This window comes from Erinaceus europaeus, chromosome 12 (genome assembly GCF_950295315.1).
Source record: "Erinaceus europaeus chromosome 12, mEriEur2.1, whole genome shotgun sequence".
NCBI lineage: Eukaryota > Metazoa > Chordata > Mammalia > Eulipotyphla > Erinaceidae > Erinaceus > Erinaceus europaeus.
In genome coordinates this window covers 49790118-49809476 of record NC_080173.1, presented here as the reverse complement: position 1 = coordinate 49809476, position 19359 = coordinate 49790118, and the positions used below count along the sequence as shown (strand labels likewise).

Sequence of the window (19359 nt, the reverse complement as noted above, 5' to 3'; positions counted from 1 at the left end):
GGTGTCTATCTTTCCCCCTCTCTGTCTTCCCCTCCTCTCTCCATTTCTCTCTGTCCTATCTAACAATGATGACATCAATAACAACAACAATAACTACAACAACTATAAAAAATAAAAACAAGGGCAACAAAAGGGAAAAAAAAAAGATGTGGTCCAGGAGGTGGAACAGTGGATTAAGATTTGGACTCTCAAGCATGAGGTCCTGAGTTCCATCCCCAGCACCACATGTACCAGGGTGATGTCTGGTCCTTTCTCTCTCCTATCCCTCTCATTAATGAATAAATAAACATATTTAAATTTTTTTAAAGACTGGGGAGTACATCATTTTGGCAAGAGAATTAGGATCATGTCTCACCCATCTTGAGTTAAAGGATCAGTTCTCCAGAAGTGTTTTGTAATTCAACCCCAATGGCTGATTGGCTGACTTTCCTAGAGGATTTATCACTATCTTATTTGGAGGATTCACAATGACCCCACCCTCCTGTTTTGTCTTTGAAAGCTAGAGAAGTACAAAGAATAATTTGCCTATGGGGAGTCGGGCGGTAGCACAGCGGATTAAGCGCAGGTGGCGCAAAGTGCAAGGACCAGCATAAGGATCCCTGTTCGAGCCCCCAGCTCCCCACCTGCAGGGGAGTCGCTTCACAGGAGGCGAAGCAGGTCTGCAGGTGTCTATCTTTCTCTCCCCCTCTCTGTCTTCCCCTCCTCTCTCCATTTCTCTCTGTCCTATCCAACAATGACATCAATAATAACTACAATAATAAAACAAGGGCAACAAAAGGGAATAAATAAATATAAAAAAGAATAATATGCCTATGTAGTTTCACACAAGTTTAATAAATGAGAGCATTTTGATACTGTATCAAGTTTCATCACAGATAAATTGGAAGTCCATCTGATTCCTTTCACCCTCCCTAGAGGCTCTGATGGGCTTAGTGAGTAGCCTTTTATTTTTGATATTTGTACTATAAAATGTAGTATTGTTTTTTTGAGATTTTTAATCTTTGTAATAACAGGTCACAATGTAACTTGCTTTTTTTCACTTCTCTCATTTTGAGTTCTATTTCTTTTGATACCACATCCAGAACTACAGGCACAGAGACTGTAACTGAAGGAAGTAAACTGATGTCCCAGCCCAGGGGAAGCACAGTGAACAAAGCATCAGATTCTCAAAGATGAAATCCTGAGTTCAGTCCCCAGTATCACATGCTGGAGTAATGCTACTTCCCTCTCATTAGTAAATCCATATATATATATATCTATATAATCCACATAAATTATATAGATATATATATAGTATTTATTTGAAAGAACAAGTTGAGGGATGGAGGAGGAGAGACACCTGCAGCACTGCTTTTCACCGCTTATGAAGCTTTCTCCTTCAGGTAGGGACCAGGGGCTTGAACCTGGGTCCTTGTGCACAGTAATATGTGTACTTCAACAGGTGCACCACCACCCGGCCCCTCTTTAGTAACTCACCTGTTGTCAGGCACCACAGGGAACATGGGGGGGGGGGAGAGAGATACATGTGTACTGTTTGCACAGTTAAAGGGCCAGTAGAGTGGTCCAGGAGGTGGCACAGTGGATAAAGCATTGGCTTATCAACTATGAGGTCCTGAGTTCAATCCCTGGCAGCACATGTACCAGAGTGATGTCTGGTTCTTTCTCTCCTCCTATCTTTCTCATAAATAAATAAATAAATTATTTTGGGGGGCAGGTAGGTTTTTTTTTTGGGGGGGGTAGGTTTTTTTTAGGCTAATGAGTCATGTGGACTGTCACAGCTACTCCTTTCTGCCCTTCTAGATTGAAAGCAGCTTAAACAATTTGTGAACAAATTACAAACACAGGTTTGAATTTCATATGATTTTTGTATGTTACAAAATAGTCTTGATTTTTTTCCAACCATTTAAAATTGAAAAAACCCATTCTTAGTTCATTGTACATACAGGCCAAGTCTACAACAAATGAGTTACTATACCGATCCTATAAAGATGTTCCACGCCCAATACCAGATGAAGTCAGGAAGTGTGTGGGGAAGTCGCAAACTATGTATGACTATGAAGAAATCCCTGGGAAAACCTTAAGGAAGCTGGGAGGATGAAGAACAGCTGGGACCTCTAGAGCCCGGCTCTCTGCCAGAGATCATTTTGGACTAGCTCAGCCTGCATTTGTCACAGCCAAGCATACCCATGCTCTCCGTCTGGTCTTTGATTATCATTAGGAATTTTATTATAGAGAGAAACAGGTCCATTCACTACTCAGTTCAGGTTTATGGTGGTGCTGGGGAATGAACCAGGGACCTCAGGGCTCCAGACTTGAGAGTCTTTGGTATAACCATTGTGCTATTTCCCCAGCCTTCCGCCAAGTCTTTATTCTCTCCTGGGTTGCCCCAAAACCAGACTAAGACTTTACTATAAATGTCAGCTTTTTTGTTTTGTTTGTTTGTTTGTTGTTTTTTGTTTTTTAACCAGAGCATTACTCAGCTGTAGTGTATATATAATTAATGAGAGAGAATAGGAAAGAAAACCAGAGATGGTACATAGAATGCTGGGGATCGGGAGCCTGGCGGTGCTGCAGCGGGTTAAGCGCACGTGGCGTGAAGCACAAGGACCGGTGTAAGGATCTGGGTTCAAGGCCCCGGCTCCCCACCTGCAGGGGAGTCGCTTCACAGGCGGTGGAGCAGGTCTGCAGGTGTCTGTCTTTCTCTTCCTCTCTCTGTCTTCCCCTCCTCTCTCCATTTCTCTCTGTCCTATCCAACAACAACAACAGCAACAAGAATAATAATAACTACAACAATAAAAAAACAAGGGCAACAAAAGGGAAAATAAATAAATAAATAAAATTTTTTTTTTAAATGCTGGGGATCAAACTCAAGATGATCTCAAATTCCTTGGCACGTACTCAATGCACCACCTCCTGAGCCCTGGCTTTTCTTTCTTTCTTTCTTTCTTTCTTTCTTTCTTTTTTTTTTTTTTTGGTCCTTAATATTCATTAACATGAGAGATAGGGAGGAAGGAGGAACCAAATCATTACTTTGGCACATTCGATATTTGGGATCAGACTCAGACCTCATACACCCAAGTCCAGTTCCTTATCCACTTCACTACCTCCCAGGCTGCTCAGTTTTGGCTTATGGTAATGGCAGCGACTGAACCTGGGACCTCAGAGTTCATAATGTTTGTTTTTGTTTTGTTTTGTTTTTTTACATAACCATTATACTGTCTCCCCAGCTCAAATGCAAAGTGGCAGACTATCATACTGAGCTGCTATGCTGGCATTTATGTATGTCAGGGATCGAACTTGGGACTGTAAAAGGGGGAATCCATGGGAGTCGGGCAGTAGCACAGTGGGTTAAGTGCACGTGGTGCAAAGCGCGAGGACTGGAGTAAGGATCCTGGTTCGAGCCCCCGGCTCCCCACCTGCAGGGGAGTCACTTCACAGGCGGTGCAGCAGTTCTAAAGGTGTCTTTCTCTCCCCCTCTCTGTCTTCCCCTCCTCTCTCCGTTTCTTTCTGTCCTACCAAGGACAACATCAGTAACAACAATAATAACTACAATGACAATAAAAACAAGGACAACAAAAGGGAAAATAAATTTTTTAAGGGGGAGGGCTAATCCAAACAAAAGCCACAACACCTGAGGCGCCCACTCAGAAGCAGCTCATGCTACGAGTTCCAGTCCCACGTCTCAGCAGAGTCTCTCTTTTCTAGTACAACAACACACAAAGGTTGGCTAATGATTCACCAGGACCAGGAGATGGGCAGAGTTAATAAAAGGCTTAGAGCTCTCTGGGCCATACAAACACCAGCAATTAAGCTTGGAATTTATAGATGTCCTGAAAACCTGGTACAAATATTTGCAACTAGGGGCCAGGCAGTGGTGCACCCAGTTAAGCACACATAGTACTAAGCACAAAGACCCACACAAGGATCCAGGTTCAAGTCCCTGGCTCCCCACCTGCAAGGGGTCGCTTTACAATTGGTGAAGCAAATCTGCTGGTGTCTCTGGCTTTCTCCCTATCTCCCCTCCTCTCTCCATTTCTCTATGTCCTATCCAATTAAAAAAAAAAAAGTTACCAGACATAGTGGACTCGTAGTGTCGGCACAAAGCCCCAGCAATAACCCTGGACAAATATATATATTTACAATTATTTTTATACATTCAGGATCCCATGGCTGAGAGTCCATTACCTTATTCACTGCACCATCTCCCAGATCAATTTTATTTTGTTTTATGATACCGAGTTCTACTTGTTTTTGTTCTCCCGTGGTATGCTGGGAAATGAATTCAGGGCCTCTTGCCTATGTAATAACGCTGAGCAGCTGGCCTCCCAGACCCACAATTCTTTTTTTTTTTTTTAAAGATATAGAGCAAGGGGCCAGGCAGTGGTGGCACACCTGGTTGAGCACATGCATTACCATGTGCACGGACCTAGGTTCAAGCCCCTGCTCCCCGCCAAGAGGGAAGTTTCATAAGTCATGAAGCCGTGCTCAGGTGTCTCTCTCCCTCTCTCTCTCTTTCTCTCCTATCTTCCTCTCCCCTCTCAATTTCTCTCTGTCCTATAAAAAAAATCATATATATCAGAGAGGGTAAGAGCGAGGAGGGAAACCGCAGTGATCCTCCATCATCTGTAGAGTTCCCCTGGCCTAAAGTAATAAACAACGGCCAGCAAAATGGCTCATAGGCCGTGTGTGCAGCCCAGGTTTGAGCTCAGCCCTCACACACTGAAGGAAGTTTAGTGCTATGTTTGTTCCCTTTCTCTCTGTTTCTATCTAAAATTAAAATTAAGTTATAAAATTAAAGCTGAGCCAGGGAGCATGAGTGAGCCCCCAAGTTCTGTCCCCAGGGCAAATGATTTAATCACTCCAAGGTCAGATTCCTTTTCTGTAAAGGGGGAAATGATTCTAGTATCTTTTGCTCAGCACATTGTCTGGGACAGCTAAGTCCTCCAGAGATTCTTGGGGTGAGGGAGGTAAATAAATATGCAAATCCTGTGAATTTCCTGTCTGCAGTTTTGGTAAATCTTCCCTTTGCTCCCAAGGATCTGGGCACAGAACTGGGCTCAACTGGTGTTTGGTGGCCAGCTGCCTAGCCTTGAGAAGTCCAGTCCCAGGGGCCAAGTCTAGGGACCTGAGACAGGGCACAGACAGATCAGCTGGAGAAGTCATTACCAGATGTCACCACCTGAGGGCACCCCAGGCCCAGAGATGCCCTTGCCCAGTCCGACATACCCTCTCCTCTGAACCTGTCCCCAGCCAGTGTCTAGTAAAATGGGACAGAAAGTGACAGCATTGATGTGCTTGGTCAGAGTGCCCTGGGCAGGCCCTATGGTCTGTGGGAAACTCTCAGACCAGAGGCAGAGGCCCAGATTGTAACTGACTGCTACCTGGGACCTTGAGCAAGGCACTCCCCCCTCTCTGACTTGGTCCACAGGCTTGGAACCGATAGCGTTTAAATTAGCTCTAGAATTTGAAGCCAGCGCAGTTCCTGTTTTCTCTTCCAACCCCCTCACAGCTGCACACACACACTGGCAGTGAACCTGGTCAGGGAAGCCATGTGCCCCAGGTTCCTGAGCACGGAGGGGTCAAAGGGTCCTGAGGGAGAAGGTAGAGGAAAGAGCTTGGAAGGGTCTCTCTTCATTAGGAACAGATATCCGGTTTCCTCTGGTGGCTGAGCAGGATCCCCAGGGGCTTAAAGGAATGAGTCAGAGGGGGGTTCTGGGGAGTTCCCAGCTAACCAGCTTAAGACAGGACTGCCTGGAACCTGAGAAAACGCAAAGTGTCAGGAATGACGGGAGGCAAGACGTCAGCATCCCCATCTCAGCGCCCTGGCCCCTCAGAAGGTAGCCAAGGAAGGTAGCCCCCCTGGAAGTTTGGGGTGTGGGGAGGTAGGAATAGTCTGCTAGCTTCTTCCCTCTCTGAGATCTTGGAGGCTAAGGGAACTAGTGGCTTGAGACCCAAAGGGAGAGTGGAGAAGGGGACGTCTCAGCAGTGGAGGTGGAGCCCTCAAGGGAGGCTGGCCTCTCACCTGGTCTCACCAGACCCATTCTCTAAGGCTTTTATCAGTGGCTCAGCCTTTGTTCAGTGGTTCTGTTCAAACACCCTGTGGCAATTCAGGCTTGGGTGGGGCTAAGGGGAAGAAGGGAGTTTGAGGGGGGGGACAAGACGTCAAAGGACCAGAGATTCCACAATTTCACAAAACTTTCGCAAACAGTTTTTCATCTCAAACACCTCCCCCCAGCATTGTCCTGAGCACAAAATTTGCATAAATCCTGGGAAGTTATTACTAAGCCTTAGTCTCAGCATCAGGTAATTTCCTCCCAGGTCTCTGTGGGTTTATGTATAAAAGTTCTCTGGAGCTGGTCACCAACAGAGTCCCAAGCCTACTGCCCAGACCCTCAGCTGAGCCTGCTGCTAGGAGCCCCATGAAGCTGATTGGTGAGAACCCTGGCCCTAGCAGGGGAGAGCTGGGCCATCGGCCTGGGGGAGGGGGGCAGTGAAGACTGGAGGGCAGTAGGACTGGGATTGGGGGTGCCAGGCAGGAGCAGGCTGCATGTCCTCTGAGCCAACCTCTGCCCCCAGCCCTGCAGCTGCTGCTCTGGCACAGCACGCTCTGGATCCTGCAAACAACTGCCCCCCTGGCTCTTGCCCTGGACCTGCCCCAGAACTTCCTGCTCAAGTGCTTAGAGCAAGTGCGGAAGATCCAGGCCGACAGCACTGCGCTGCAGGAGAAGCTGGTGAGAGGGACCAAGGGGAGTAGAAACATGCAGGTGGGGAGAGGAAGAGGGAGCACCATGGGGAAGGCATCTTCAGAAAGGGAACTGAGAGAGAGAGAGACAAGAGAGAGGGGGAGAGAGAGAGAGAGAGACTGACTCAGGGAGGGGAGGGACCACGAAAGAGGTTGGAAGGAACTGGGGGAGCTTGCAGACAGTGCTGGGAGGAGCTGGCCACTGAAATGAGGGGTGGGGAGTGGGATGGGACTGGGCCTGGCGGAGAGGAATGGCTCATAGATGGGGAGGGCCCAGGGTGGAGGAGCAGCTTGGCTCTGGCCAGTCCTCTCAGCATCCGTCTTGTCCCCAGTGTGCCACCCACAGACTCTGCCACCCTGAGGAGCTGGTACTACTCGGGCACTCTCTGGGTATCCCCCAGGCCCGCCTGAGTCGCTGTTCCAGCCAGACTCTGCAGCTGGTGAGTGTCAGGAAGGCTGGAGGGCAAGGTTGATCTGAGGGGCTGCCCAGATCTCCAGGATGCAGGTGGAGAGTGGGCCATCCCCTGGCAGCAACCGCTAACCGCCTACTCCATGCCCACCCACCCCCAGATGGGCTGCCTGGACCAACTGCACAGGGGTCTCTTTCTCTACCAGGGCCTTCTGCAGGCCCTGGCAGGGGTCTCCCCTGAGCTAGCCCCCACAGTGGACCTGCTGCACCTGGACATTGCTGACTTTGCCACCAACATCTGGCAGCAGGTGAGCCTCAGTTGGAGCAGCAAACATTAGGGGCAGAGAAAGCAGGTTCCCAAAAGTCTTGGTGGCAAAAACTTCCATCCTGGAAATTCAACTTGCTGAGTTTCGGGTAGGAGCACTGGGGTAGGGGGAGGAGAGGGGAGGGGAGGCTTGTCAGTGGAGAGCTACCATCCCAGGGATCTTGCTGCTAGTTCTTCTTCACACCCCCAATAGAGGGGGGGGGAGATTAATGGAAGGCTGGACCTTGAACAGACATGAGTTCAAGTCCTGCCTCCACCACTACCCAGATCTTCCTCTTTCTGCCCATGTGTTTGTAGTCAACTCAGAGGAGCTTGACCACTGCTCTTATCTTCTCCCCTCCCACAGATGGAAGACCTAGGGGTGGACCCTGCCGTGAAGCCCACCCAGGGCACCATGCCAACCTTCACCTCAGCCTTCCAGCGCAGGGCAGGAGGTGTCCTGGTGGCCTCCAACCTTCAGAGCTTCCTGGAGGGGGCATACCGGGCTCTGCACTACCTTGCTGAGGCCTGAGCAAAGCCCTCCTACCCAGTATATTTATCTCTATTTAATATTTATGCTTATTTAAATTTCATATTTAAAGAGGGAAGAGCAGAAAGGAGCACTGACTCCTGAGTCCTTCCGCCCCCCACCTCCCCAACCTTTAAGTGTCATTGTCCTGCCTGTGGCAAGGAGAAAGCCCCTGTCCTCCTGTCCCCTGGACTGGGAGGTAGATGGTAAATACCAAGTATTCATTGCTGTGGCTGCTCCCCGGCCCATCTCTGAAGTGGGCTCTGGGAAGAGCTGCAGAGAACTCCGCCCCCAAGGGCACCCACCTTGGAGCCCTTGGAAGCGTCAAGAGGTCTCCCACGTGGGAGATAAGACATCCCTGTTTAATATTTAAACAGCAGTGTTCCCCATCTGGGTCCTGTATCCCTCACTCTGGGCTCCACATGGCTTGTGTCCGCTGGCTCAGCCAGGCCTTGCTTCCCCATATACCCCCTGCCCTACGTGGGAGCATTATGGCCAGCAGAGGAGCAGAGTGGGCAAGCTTAACCCTGGAGTCCCAGGACTTTGCTGGGAAATCTGATTTTTCTTAAGATTTTTTTTGGATGGCTGAGGAAATAACCAACTAGTAGAGCATCAGACTCACATGCCTGAATCTCTCAGTTTGATTCCAGCACCACATTGTACCAGAGTGCTGTTCCGACTCGCCTTTCTCTTTTTCTGGCTCATATAAAATTCCCCCTCCCTCTCTCTCTCTCATGTGTGTGTGTAACAAATAAAATAAGTCTTTTTTAAAAATGAGATAAAGTACAAAGTTTTTTTTTTTTTTTTCTTTGGGGATCATGTGGGGAGACAGTAAAGAAATAGTGTCAGGCCTTCGTGCCAGAGGTCCCAGGTTCAATCCTTAGGAAACTATATCAGAGCAGAGTAGTGCTCTAGTCCCTCTCCCTCTCCCTCTCCCTCTCCCTCCCCCCCCCCCTCTCTCTCACACACACACACACACACACACACACAAAGTCTTAAAAAAGAAAATAAGATTTAGGATTTGGAGTAGACATTGTCACTCTAAGCATGGGGAACCCAGGCATCACCCTATAGAAAGAGCAGTCAGGGGCCGGGTGGTAGCGCAGTGGGTTAAGCGCACATGACACAAAGCACAAGGACCTGCATAAGGATCCTAGTTCAAGCCTCCAACTCCCCACCTGCAGGGGGGTTGCTTCACAGGCAGTAAAGCGGGTCTGCAGGTGTCTATCTTTCTCTCCTCCTCTCTGTCTTCCCCTCCTCTTTCCATTTCTCTCTGTCCTATCCAATAATAACAATGACATAAGCAACAACAATGATAATAACCACAACATTAAACAAGGGCAACAAAAGGGAAAAAAAATAGCCTCAAAAAAAAAAAAAAAAAAAAGAACACAGTCTTGTGGCACCTGCTCAGCCCAAGGTCAGGTTCCAGCTGCATGTAGGGGTGCACACAGGGTGAGGGACATGGGAGGGAGACAGTGAGGGGGAACCATGTGGCAGGGTTTGGGGTATGGGCAAGGGAAAGTCAAGTGTTCACCCTCTGCCCATCCCTGCTCTCTCACTGTAGCTGAACGAATGTCAGAATAATGAAGTGTTTATTTCCAGCAAATGTCCTTCCTCCTTCTTAATACAGCTGGGGCCTGGCCAGAGATTGAGGAGCTGGGAGTTGAACAGTGGGTGAAGTTAGAGGGAGGGAAGAGGAAGTGCAGGAAGGAAGGGGGCAGCCTTGTTGCTCATAGGACACTCATTCCTTTGGCATGTGTCTCAGCTCAGTGCCGGGGACACAGCAGTAAACAAATTGGGCACAATCCCTGCCCTTGTGGAGTCAGTTTGGGGGGAGGGGGAGCAGATGGCACACTGGAATGTGGGGCCTTAACAGTCCAGGTGCAGACACAGTAAGAAGCAAGGCTGTAGGAGTCAGGGGGTGGCACAGCGGGTTAAGCACACATGGTGCAAAGTGCAAGGCCGGGCATAAGGATACTGGTTCCAGTCCCCGGCTCCCCACCTGCAGGGGAGTCGCTTCACAGGCAGTGAAGCAGGTTTGCAGGTGTCTGTCTTTCTCTCCCCCTCTCTGTCTTCCCCTCCTCTCTCCATTTCTCTCTGTCCTATCCAACAACGAATGACATCAACAATAATAATAACCACAACAAGGCTACAAGGGCAACAAAAGGGGGAATAAATGGCCTCCAGGAGCAGTGGATTCATGGTGAGCCCCAGCAATAACCTGGAGGCAAACAAACAAACAAAAAGAAGCAAGGCTGTATAACCGTACCTGCACAAGACTTGTCTGTTTATCATCTTCCATAAATTTCAGTCAATTTACTCTCAGGGCTTGCCACAAAGATAGGATCATGACATGTCTGCTAAGTTCAGGAAGCTAAGTTCAAAGTCACTACTGGATCAGGACTCAAATTCAAAGCCCTGTACTCTCCTTCTTGAAACTCTGCCTCTGACCAAGCAGACAGCAACTCATGCCAGCTTCCCACTTTCCAGCTGGTCTCAGCTCCTGGGCTGAGAGACCTGAGTTCACATCTAGACAAGGTGAGAAGAAGAGATAGGAGGGGCAACTTCACACCACACCCCTCCCAGCCCTCCTCTGAAGATGGAAGTGTGGTTCCAGGTACCTCAGCAGACCCTGGGAAGCGGTCAGTCAAGGCCCAGCTCCTGCTCCCAAGGCTCCCCTGGCCTCAGCTTCTTCATCGCCTCTCACTCCCTTCAACCACCCATTGCCCTAGAAAGCAGGGTCTGGGGGGCTGGGGCCTAGCACTGGTTTACCTGGTTGAGAACACATGTTGCAATGTACAAAGACCCAGGTTTAAACTTCTGGTCCCCATCTGCAGGTGGGATATCTTTGTGAGTGGGGAAGTAGTACTGTGGGTGTCTGTTTCCCTCCCACTCATAAAATATTAAAAGAGGTGGCGGGGGGAGAGTAGGGTCTGGGAGCCAAGTAGTGGTACACTTTGTAGAGAAGACATGTTATAATGTGCAAGCACCCAAATTATTATTATTATTTTTAATTTTCTCTATTATCTTTTATTTTTTTGGATAGAAACAGTCAGAAATCAAGGGAAAAGAATATATATATAGATATATATAGATATATCTATATCTATATATAGATAGATGATAGATAGATAGATAGATAGATATAGAGAGACAGAGAGAGAGAGAGAGAGGGAGACGCCTACAGCTCTGCTTCACTACTTGTGAAGCTTCCCCTCTGCAGGTAGGGACCAGGAGCTTGAACCTGGGACCTTGTGAACTGTAACATGTGCACTCAACCAAGTGCGCCACCACCCCAGTCCCCCAAGGGCCCAAATCCAAGCACCTGGTCCCCACCTACAGGGAGGAAGCTTCATGAACAGTGAAGCAAAACTAAAGGTTGGTTGTTCTCTCTCACTCTCCCCTTGTCTCCTCCTCCCCTCTTGATTTATCTGTCTCTAATAAAGGAAAGGAAAGAAAAGGAAAGTTGAAAGGAAGGAAAGGGGAGTCGGGTGGTAGCACAGCGGGTTAAGCGCAGGTGGCGCAAAGCTCAAGGACCAGCATAAGGATCCGGGTTCCAGCCCCCGGCTCCCCACCTGCAGGGGAGTCGCTTCACAGGTGGTGAAGCAGGTCTGCAGGTGTCTTTCTCTCCCCCTCTGTCTTCCCCTCCTCTCTCCATTTCTCTCTGTCCTACCCAATAACAACCACAACAATAACAACAACAATAATAACTACAACAACAATAAAAAGACAACAAGGGCAACAAAAGGGAAAATAAATAAATAAAATTTTTAAAAAATTAAAAAAAAAAAAAAGAAAGGAAGGAAAGAAGGCCGGTCGGTCAGTATGGCAGCTTGGAGGTGGCAAAGTGGATAGAGCATTGCATTCTAAATAGTAAAATGCAGACTTCAATCCCCAGCACTATATATGCTATAGTGAAATTCTGTTTCTTTCATTAATAAATTTATAAATAAGAATGGAAGAAAGGAAGGAAGGAAGCAAGGAAGAAAGGAAGGAAGGAAGAAAGGAGAGAAGAGAGAAAGAAAGAAAGAAAGGGTTTGTTGGTCTACGGGTCAGGAAGTTTTACAAAATGTAACATGTTTCATGCCAGATGTACCAGAGGTCCCAGGTTTAATCCCCAGCACCACCATAAGCCAAAGCTCAGCTCTATAATAGAAATAAAAATAGGGAGTCGGGCGGTAGCACAGCAGGTTAAGCACAGGTGGTGCAAAGCACAAGGACTGACATAAGGATCCCAGTTCGAGCCCCAGCTCCCCACCTGCAGGGGAGTCACTTCACAGGCAGTGAAGCAGGTCTGCAGGTGTCTATCTTTCTCTCCCCGTCTCCCCTCCTCTCTCCATTTTAATGACAGCATCAATAACAACAGCAACAATAAAACAACAAGGGCAACAAAAGGGAATAGGTATTTTTTAAAACCTTTTAAAAATAAGTAAAAATTAACAAATACATAAATAAATAAAATTGGGCAGATGGTGGCTCACCTGGTTGAGTGTACCACAGCCAAGGACCAGGTTCAAGCCCTTGGTCCCCATCTACAGGGGTGAAGCTTCACAGTGGTGTCTTTCTCCTTCTCTGTCTTTCCCCTCCCCCTCAATTTCTCTCTGTATCTATCCAATAAATAAATTAATAAAATATTTAATAAATAAACAAACACATTTGTTTAAAAGCAGAGGCAGGGAATTAGCACACTGGGGTACTTAAAATCTTGTCTGAGGGGGAGTTGGGCGGTAGCGCAGCGGGTTAAGCGCACATGGTGCAAAGCGCAAGGACCGGCATAAGGATCCTGGTTTGAGCCCTGGCTCCCCACCTGCAGGGGAGTCGCTTCACAGGCGGTGAAGCAGGTCTGCAGGTGTCTATCTTTCTCTCTCTCTCTCTGTCTTCCCCTCCTCTCTCCATTTCTCTCTGTCCTATCCAACAACAGCAACATCCATAATAAGTACAACAATAAAACAACAAGGGCAACAGAAGGGAATAAAATAAATTAAAAAAAAAAACTTGTCTGAGGCTCCAAGATCCTAGCTGCAGTCCCTAACTCCACCATAAGCCAAAGCTGAGCAATGCTCTGGTTTAAAAAAAAAAAAAAAAAAAAACAGAGCAGGGCCTGCCTATGTACTCAGGGTCCTCCCTCTCTGGTAAGTTTTGGAGAGCTGGAGCTTGCAGCCATAGAGGACCAGAGACAGGGATAGGCAGGACTCCTGCCCTACACACTCTCAGTCCTTTTTTCAGAGAGGACAAGTTAAGTTCTGGGAACAGACTCTGGATGGGAACAGATCAAGGAGTGACAGAACAGAGTATTCTACTGTAGTGGGGCCTTTAGCCAAAACCTCCTCCTTTTCAGATTTCAGTCTGACTTTGGCAAGCGGGTCAAACAGCTTTGATTTTCTTTTTTATTATTATTACTTTTTCTTTTTTATATTTATTTATTTTCCCTTTTTTGTTGCCCTTGTTTTTTTATTGTTGTTGTAGTTGTTATTGCTGCCGTCTTTGTTGGGTAGGACAAAGAGAAATTGAAAGAGGAGGGGAAGACAGAGAGGGGAAGAGAAAGACACCTGCAGACCTGCTTCACCACCTGTGAAGCGACTCCCCTGCAGGTAGGGAGCCAGGGGCTCGAACTGGGATCCTTACACCGGTCCTTGCGCTTTGCGTCATGTGTGCTTAACCCGCTGCACTACCACCTGACACAGCCTTTTCTTTTTTTTTTTTTTTTTCCCTCCTCCAGGGTTATTGCTGGGCTTGGTGCCTGCACCATGAATCCACCGCTCCTGGAGGCCATTTTTTTTCCCCCTTTCGTTGCCCTTGTTGTAGCTTCGTTGTGGTTATTATTATTGCCCTTGTTGACGCAATTCGTTGTTGGATAGGACAGAGAGAAATGGAGAGAGGAGGGGAAGACAGAGAAGGGGAGAGAAAGATAAGACACCTGCAGACCTGCTTCACCACCTGTGAAGCGACTCCCCTGCAGGTGGGGAGCCGGGGGCTTGAACCGGGATCCTTACGCCGGTCCCTGCGCTTTGCGCTACATGCGCTTAACCCACTGCGCCACCGCCCGACCCCCACAGCCTTGATTTTCTAAGCACTTCCAGTTCCCTTTGCTGATGGGAGGGGGGTAGCTGGTGCCAGCTAGTATGTAAGTTCTTAGAGAGCATGGGGCATTTGTGTACTGCCTACTGGGTGAACAAACAGGGCCCATCACTCAGCCTTCCTCTGCACAGTCCCGGGGATTCCAAGACATGGCTCCCCACCCTGTTGGACAAAAGCACTGAGAGCATCCAGTTACAAAAGGATCCACAAGTATTTTATTTATAAATGAGCTGAGGTGACCTTTTCTCAAGTAGTACAAAAAAAAAAATATATATATATATATATTACATACATATGCATACACACAAATACATATACAAATAGATATTCAGCACTCACACAGCACCTCAGAGGGATATCTACTCTGGAAAGTAAGGCAGAGTGCGTGAAATGGATGTGGTGTAACCGTTCTGAGCTAAGGAATGGGGCTGCTCGCATTTCAGGAACTGGCAGCAAGGAGAGGAAATTATGAAAGAATGACACTGGGAGATGTCCAGGAGGTCAGAAGTCAGGAGTAGGGGAAAGATCTGGAAATCAACAAAAAGCTCTTTCGTCATGTGGATATGAGCAATGATGTCTCATCTCTCCTCAGTGACCCCTTTTGAGGTGCCTGGGGCCAGGATCCTGCCCAGCCAGCCCCTGCAGCCATACCAGATCCTTCAGAGTGCAGCAATGGCCTTGGCAGCCACCTGGCGGCCTAGGGGCAGGCTGAGGTCCGAGATGGCCAGAACCACCTTGGGGCTGGACATGGCTGACACCTTCACCAGTTCTGACACCTGTCACAGACAAAGAGAGACCCGCTCACCTGGGCTGCCTTGGGATGACCCAGGATGAAGGGAGGGTTGCTGAGGGAGACACGGGACTCCCACCACATGAGTGGGGGCCATGCCCTGTAGGAGGAGCGATACTCACAGTGGTGAAGGGCATGAACTGCAGGATGCTGCCCCGGCTGCCCTGCTCCAGACAGTCCACACACTCTTCCATGAACCACTGCACAAACTGCGTGTGGGGGCCAGCGGTGCACGAGCCCAGGATGGAGGAGATGAGCAGGAACAGGTTAGCTGCACAGATGAGGGAGAAGGAGAATCCCATGAGGGTTTGGAAAGAGGTTAGACTCTGAGAGAAGGTGAGACTGAAAAGGGAGAAGATAAAGCTGCTGTAGCCCAGGAAAGTGGCTCAGTGGGGAGAGCATGGGATTTGGATGCCTGAGGTCCCAAGTTGGACCCCCGGCACAGCATAGGCCAGAGCAGTGCTCTGGTTTCTCTCCCTCCCTCATAAACTAGGGACATATGTCCTTTTAGTTGCCCTATAGAGAGAGAAATAAAAAGGAGAGGCGTCTCAGCATCACCCCACCATCCCTGATGCCATCTGTGAGGCTCTTATGTGATGCTCTGGTTCGTTCTCTTCCTCCCTCTCCCTCTTCCCTGGATAAATAAATCTTTGGTGTTTTTGTTTGTTTGTTTTACTTTTTTAATTTATTTATTTACCTTTTTGTTGACTTTGTTGTTTTTTACTGTTGTAATTGATGTCATCATTGCTGGATAGGACAGAGAGAAATGGAGAGAGGAGGGGAAGACAGAGAGGGGGAGAGAAAGACAGACACCTGCAGACCTGCTTCACCGCCTGTGAAGTGACTCCCCTGCAGGTGGGGAGCCGGGGCTCAAACCAAGATCCTTAATACCAGTCCTTGTGTTTTGCGCCACTTGCACTTAACCTGCTGCGCTACCACCCGACTCCCTAATTTTTTTTTTTAATCCTCAGTTCAGAAACTTATTTATTTTTGCCTCCAGGGTTATCACTGGGGCTCGGTGCCTGCACTACTTTTTGTTGTTGTTGTTGTTTTAGCTTTTTTAAAAATAATTTTTTTAAAAATATTTTTATTTTTAAAAAATATTTATTTTCCCTTTTGTTGACTTTGTTTTTTACTATTGTTGTAGTTATCATTGTTGTAATTGATGTCATCATTGTTAGATAGGACAGAAAGAAATGAAGAAAGGAGGGGAAGACAGAGGGGAGGAGAGAAAGACAAGACATCTGAAGACCTGCTTCACCACTTGTGAAGCGACCCTCCTATAGGTAGGGAACCAGGGTCTCAAACCAAGATCCTTATACCGGTCCTTACACTTTCCACCATGTGTGCTTAACCAATGTGCTACTGCCTGCACCCTAAATAAATCTTTTTAAAAAGAAAGAGATAGGGAGTCAGGCGGTAGTGCAGCAGTTTAAGTGTACATGGCATGAAGCACAAGGACCGGCACAGGGATCCTGGTTTGAGCCCCCGGCTCCCCACCTGCAGGGGAGTTGCTTCACAGGCGGTGAAGCAGGTCTGCAGGTGTCTTTCTCTCCCCCTCTCTGTCTTCCCCTCCTCTCTCCATTTCTCTGTCCTATCCAACAACGATGACAACAAGAATAACTACAACAATAAAACAACAAGGGCAACTAAAGGGAATAAGTAAATAAGTAAATATTTTTTTAAAAGATTAAAAAAAAAAGAGAGATAAAAGTACAAAAGAAAACGTGAATGAATCAGAAGAACCAAGTAGAAGCCTTAGAGAGACCTCCCACCTCCCACTAGGAAGGGGCTCTTTCTAGCCAAGCCCCGACTCGGTGTCTAGGTGGGAAGGCTTACCCAAGACTCGGTTCAGAGGGTCTCTCATGTTCACCGTGTGGAGCTGGGAGGCTGAAAGGGAGCTGCTCATGGAACGGTCAGCTGTGGGGTCAAGCAGAGGCAGCACTGAGGAAATGGCTACCAGTAGCCCCAGCACAAGCCCCTTACCCAGGAGGTGTAGGGGCGTCCTGGAGAAGGTGTCCCATCAGAGGCGGAGAAGAGGAAGGCCCCGGAGGGAAATGAGTGAAAATTAACATTCAGGAAGCACCACAGGGGCCAGGTGCTAGCCTGCTGCTGGACAAGGCTGTTATGCCCCTTAGTCCTCACATTTCCATTTTACAGAGGGACAAAGTGAGACTCAGACTTGCTCAGAAATGACTGAAAGGTCACGGTGCCTGGATGTGGCAGATCCAGCACCCTTCTTCTGCCAACCCCCGCAATTGGTTACCTAGTCCCTAAAAGGCCTCAGAGAAACTTCCTGAACCAGGAGTAATCTCTGCAAGCAGGAAAAATAAAATGTCACAGCTGCCAGGGGCAGAGAGAAAAGCCTGTGGCAGGATGTCTGGAGAGAAGAGAGGAAAGTGAGACAGTTGGGAAGTGGGAGAGGTGCTGCTCAGGCAGGAAGAGTGGGGAGCAGCAGCCTAGAGGCACAGCCCAGGCCTCAGGGCATTGGGGGAAGGCAGGTCAGAACCAATGAGTCAAGGGCTGTACCCAGGGAGTAACCCAACTCTCTCAACCTTGTGGTGAGGAAGGAGTGCGGAAGGGATAGCGGAGTGCTGGGCTGGGGTAAGATCTGGAGAGACAGCCACCATAACCTCTTCCTATTTCTGAGTAGGGAGCTAAGCAGACCAGAGGGTCCAGAGTGGGATGAACATCCCCCCACCCACCCACACACAACCCTCTGATGGGCCAGCAGAGACGCCTGGGTCCAGAGACCCTCTCTAGCAGGAGTGAGCCCCCCAGGGAAGCAAGCTGCCCAACCCCACACTCACTGGGACTAGAAAGGATGTTGGTGTCCTCCTCGTTGGAGCTCAGCAGGCGCATCAGCTTGGAGGGCTGCATGTCGTCCAAGGGGAAGAGGCTGATGTAATCCTGGAGGGCAGGAGTCAGTTACCCACCACAGGGCCCCAAATTTCCCATTTAGGGAAGAGGGTTAGAGCTCAGCACCTCACAGCCTCATCCAAGAGGCCCAGGGAGCTTGTTTTCCTCCCTCCTCTCAGCCCTTCTCCTCTACCCTCTCTGAAGATGCTTGACCAGCCCAGCTCTGACGCAGCTGCTCAGGGGCAGGGATCAAGCTGACGGCTTCACCTGGGAAAGTGCCTCTTAGCCAGAAAAGGTCCTGTAAATACCCAAACGAGTGGATGGAGGGGCCCTACCTCAATGTCTTCGCGATGTCTCTTCTTCTGGCGGGAGGACGCCTGTCCCTTGTGGGAGGAGTAGGAACTCAGTGCACACCAGACAGCAAGCCTGGCCAAGGGTTTCGGGAAAAGAATGTCAAAACTGGAGGAGCTTTCTGTGCCTAAGCCGTCAGGCTCTACCCGGCAGCACCCATGGGGTTGCTCAGGGGTGCCCAGCTCTAGGCTGTGAAATCTTGAGACCTCCCCCCCCCAAGATCTTACTTGGCCAGGGCAGTGCCAGGAGGGTCCATGAGGCTGTGCCACTTGGAAGAGTCAGTAAGCAGGCCGGGCAGGATGTGGCCCAGCAGGACCAGGGTCACCTGCTGCATATCCAGACAGAAGATGGAGTAAAGCAGCTCCACTGCCCGAAGCGTGTGCTCCTTCCGTGTCTCCTTCAGTAGCTCCTGGAAGGGTAGGTCAGGGGGACTGAGGGGCTGAGGCCCTAAACATGGGGCTCTAACATAGCTGCCACGGCAGCCCAACTCTCTAGGACGCACACAGGGTCAGGGCTCCCAATCTCTCTCATGTAGCACCTTAGAGGGGATCCACAGAGCCACTGAAGGAGGGACCTCTATCAAAGCCCAGGAGTTCCAGAGGTGAGGACCTGCCTCTGGGTTCTGGATGTCTCACGGCTTTTTGGAGATACCCCCAGTATCTGAGAGGAGTGGCTGCTCAGAGAAGCCTGGCTGCCAAGGAGGGGTGCCGGGCAGTCAGAGGGCAGGACGGTTTGGCTCCACAGGAAATTTTCTCCAGTGTCTCCCAGAGTCTGAGGGTATCCGCTGCCCTCACCCCAAATACCTTAATCAGGTTGTTGCAGAACCAGTAGACACCTCCCATGTGCAGCAGGGTGTCAAAGATGTGGATGGAGCGGCTGTCCACCCAACCCTTCTCTAGCACCCTGGCAAATATGTCGGTCAGAACCTCCTTGATGGGTCGCTTGGGAGGCAGCAGGTTCCAGTAGGGCATGGTGTCCACGCCTGTGGACAGGAACTTGATCTGCGTGGCGGTCTGCTGCAGCACGTCGGCACACATGTGCTCCAGGATTGAGCTCATGATCACCACCCTGGAGTGGGGGAGGGGGGGGGTCAAGAGCCACCGCTGGAGGGGAGGAAACGTCCAGACCAGGCTCTTACCAGGAACTGAGTTACGGAAGTATTCCCAGGGAGTTAACTTCATTCTATGTGCTTTTTTATTTATTTAATTTTTATTAACTCATTCTACAATTGAGAGAGGACACAAAAGGAAGTTGGAGGTCCAGGCAGTGGTGCATCTGGTTAAGAACATGTGGC

The 19359-nt window shown here is 49.0% G+C and overlaps 2 protein-coding genes across 5 annotated transcripts in view; one reads left to right on the top strand and one right to left on the bottom strand.

The window, feature by feature from the left end:
• Positions 1-6284: 6284 nt before the first annotated feature.
• CSF3 (colony stimulating factor 3) lies at positions 6285-8833 on the top strand. 2 transcript variants are annotated; one of them, XM_060202427.1, is made up of 5 exons: positions 6285-6432; positions 6577-6764; positions 7075-7182; positions 7313-7459; positions 7823-8833. In XM_060202427.1, exons 1-5 carry the CDS (start codon positions 6333-6335, stop codon positions 7985-7987), a joined length of 708 nt encoding a protein of 235 aa, XP_060058410.1. In that variant the 5' UTR covers positions 6285-6332; the 3' UTR covers positions 7988-8833. The 2 variants fall into 2 exon arrangements, with proteins under 2 accessions (XP_060058410.1, XP_016047148.2); XM_016191662.2 differs by having other exon boundaries at positions 6577-6731; positions 7823-8830.
• A 5424-nt stretch (positions 8834-14257) lies between these two features.
• The window catches only part of MED24 (mediator complex subunit 24), a 33915-nt gene continuing 28813 nt past the window's right edge, over positions 14258-19359 (bottom strand). For all 3 annotated transcript variants that reach the window (XM_060203556.1, XM_007531021.3, XM_060203557.1), the window contains 7 exons: positions 18869-19133; positions 18293-18474; positions 18050-18140; positions 17666-17765; positions 16695-16775; positions 14978-15126; positions 14258-14841 (listed from right to left, as the gene is read on the bottom strand). In XM_060203556.1, coding sequence (XP_060059539.1) covers positions 14725-14841; positions 14978-15126; positions 16695-16775; positions 17666-17765; positions 18050-18140; positions 18293-18474; positions 18869-19133 — 985 coding nt within the window. In that variant the 3' untranslated portion in view covers positions 14258-14724. The remainder of the gene's footprint in view (positions 14842-14977; positions 15127-16694; positions 16776-17665; positions 17766-18049; positions 18141-18292; positions 18475-18868; positions 19134-19359) is intronic.